General features: G+C 44.4%; 1 protein-coding gene across 1 annotated transcript; it reads right to left on the bottom strand.

The window, feature by feature from the left end:
• Positions 1–314: 314 nt before the first annotated feature.
• Pate3 (prostate and testis expressed 3) lies at positions 315–2,311 on the bottom strand. The gene is made up of 3 exons (XM_051196899.1): positions 2,263–2,311; positions 821–943; positions 315–439 (listed from the first exon to the last, which is right to left on the bottom strand). The coding sequence occupies exons 1-3, from the start codon at positions 2,309–2,311 to the stop codon at positions 315–317; spliced, it is 297 nt and encodes a 98-aa protein (XP_051052856.1).
• Positions 2,312–2,770: the final 459 nt, after the last annotated feature.

Genomic DNA, 2,770 nt, shown 5'->3' on the forward strand with positions numbered 1-2,770 from the left:
ATCTAAGCTAGGGAAGAGTTCTTGGGTGGTCCCATTTCATATCTTACTGTACAGAGTTTCTTGGGACAAGTCCTTTAGTGGATAATGATGCCAATTCTAGTAATAGGATAAATGCATTGTTGCAAACCATCATCCCTGTCATCCCCTGCCCAAAGTGTGAGCCAAGCCGAAGGGACCAAGAAGGATGCTGTGGAGTTAAGGAGGGAGCAGGAGTATCTTCCATACATATGAATCAGAAAGGCAGGGTAAACAGAGTGTAAAAGAAGAAAAACACCTGGACCTTCTAGAATGAGGTCTGGGGGGGGGGGAATATCTTAGGTTTTGAAATTACAATAATCATAGTTGCAACATTTATGAACATATGTCCGATTGTTGAAGCTGTATGTCAAGTTGTTGCAGAATCTCTGACACACCATATATGATATCTGGAGAGTGTTATCTGCAACAGGAAAGAACCAAAGATGTTAGGTTTGTGACCTCAGTATCCAAGGCAGACCATACTTGGCCTTAACAAGACATGCTTATGGATGGCTTCTCAGTGTCTCCTTCCCAAGAGCACAAATGCAGAAATTGCTGGAAAGCCATAATGTTGACTTGTTTGCCAATGGTCACTGAGAACTCAGATCAATGCATCTGCTTCCTTCCTTCTTCTGCTAGAAAGTGAGTAAAGCAGGGCTTTGGTGTCTGTAAAGTAAGTATCTGTTGGACTATTTTCATCCTACCCTGCATCTTCTGCCTGCTTCCCATGTCTATACCCTCCATGCTCAGGGCACTTTGTACTGGCCTGGGTCAGAGACTCCCAAGCAACCCCGCAACTTACTGGTGTAGATCCTTAGGCTCATACAGGTTTCATACTTCTCAGCCTGGCAAATGCCAAAGCCTCTTCTACAGTGGTCTGACAGTGTGCGAAGGTGGCACGTCACACACCTCAGTGATGTTGCTTCTGGAGAGAGCACAGAGCTTGGCATGAGGGCAGGGATGTGGGAAGGGGTGGGAGATGGCAAAGCTGGGTGGAGTTGCCTTCCAAGGCTGGGTGGGCAGATGAACTGATAGGTGAGTGTTTAGGAAGTGACAGTCGAACTTTTAATCAACTCTTTTGCCTTTAGTGATGGAAATGAAAGGTCACTGAACATGTAAAAGGATTCTGGTCTCAATTTCAGCCTTCATATTCTGGATAATGTTCATTAAATGGTGCAGGGCTCATGTATTTGTCTCCACTGGCTGGCCAGTGAGCCTCAGGGATCTTCCCCTCTCTGCCTCCCTAGCATTGCGGTTATAAACACACACCACAGATCTGGCTTTGTTTTAGGTGATTGTTCTTGGGGATTGTTCTTGGGCAACACAAGCTATCTCTTGAGCCCTTAATTTGTGTGAAGATTCGACCTCCACACAGTTTATTTCTCTATCTTAAGAATGACCAGTGAGTAATACCTTCAGAATTTTCTGGAAGAGTGAATAATTGAAATGTGGGTCCAACTGAAAAATTCTTTGCAGATCAATTTGCTCTTAAGTGTCATTGACCTGAACTTGAATTCTAGGACCCATTTGGTGGGAGGAAAGAAATTACTTCCAAAATCTGTCTTCTGACATGCAACATGCACACACACACACACACACACACACACACACACTAAAAAGTGTTTAGAAATCTCCCCACCCATGGTGCTAAAATGAGAAAGGTTGTAGCATTTATTGACCATCTTATTAGTGCCACGTTGTTTCAAATGATATCTGATTTAATGCATCTCTGATCTCACAAATACTTGTAGGAAGGTTTTGTCTCCATGTGCCAAATAGGAGAATACAGGGCAGTAACTGGACAAGTTTGAAAAAATCTGTCTGATTCCAGGGTATACAAAATTTCTTATCCTAAGCAGCTTGTAACATGGTCCCTGAAATGGTTATCAGAAGCCAATGTCTAGGACTAAGACACATCACAAGATTTTTGAATGACCAGCTCCCTCAGCAACATAGATTTGTGAACAAAATTGATGCTTTAAGGAAATCTCCTAGGCATCTAGATTATGAGGTCTAGCAGTGGCAGTAACAAAATTACTACACACTCACAGGGATGTGGCAGAGTGCTGGAAAAGATAGAAGATGGAAGAGAAGGCAGAGAGAGCATTCTGAAGGCCATCTTTCTTCCTTCCCTCCCAAATAAGGTCAAAGCTCTGTGCACATGGACATGGTTGTGTATGTGGAGATTCACTGTAGCCCTCTTGATCCTGCCACTGAAGTACATCCCTCCAGTCTGGAACTCACCTGCAATGAGGCAGAAGAGAGAGAAGAGCAGCAAGAAGTGCCTGTTCATTTGGACCCAGATGTCTTGTGCGGAGCAAAGCTATGAAGGATTGCAAGTAGAGGTCTTCTGGGCTCCAGGGAGAGGCTTGCTTCTCCAGCAGCAGTTGTGATTATTCATGCCTAAGGGGAGCCAGTCACACAAGGCTAACTTTGAGAGCTCAAGTTCAGTAGTTGTGGTGTCCATGGTCATAAGACCTGGAGCCTAAAGTTGAGCAGGTAGTTTTAAGGTAAAAGGACCCTGAAATGTCTTTGAGCCTGTAGGCAGCCTTGTGCTTTCTGGAGATCCAGGGTGCCCTAAGACTTTAAGCCAAAATGTCTGTGATTCTGTCACAGAAAGAAGCCAGGGATGGCAGAAAGTGGGCAGGTAGGGGGAAGTCTAGATTTTCCTTGTCACTTGCCCTGCAAAGGGTCTGGAAACCATACTGAAACTTAGAGATGCCTGGACACCTGAATGGTAAATTGTAACGAC

The sequence above is a fragment of the Phodopus roborovskii genome, unplaced genomic scaffold (genome assembly GCF_943737965.1).
Source record: "Phodopus roborovskii unplaced genomic scaffold, PHOROB, whole genome shotgun sequence".
Classification (NCBI taxonomy): domain Eukaryota; kingdom Metazoa; phylum Chordata; class Mammalia; order Rodentia; family Cricetidae; genus Phodopus; species Phodopus roborovskii.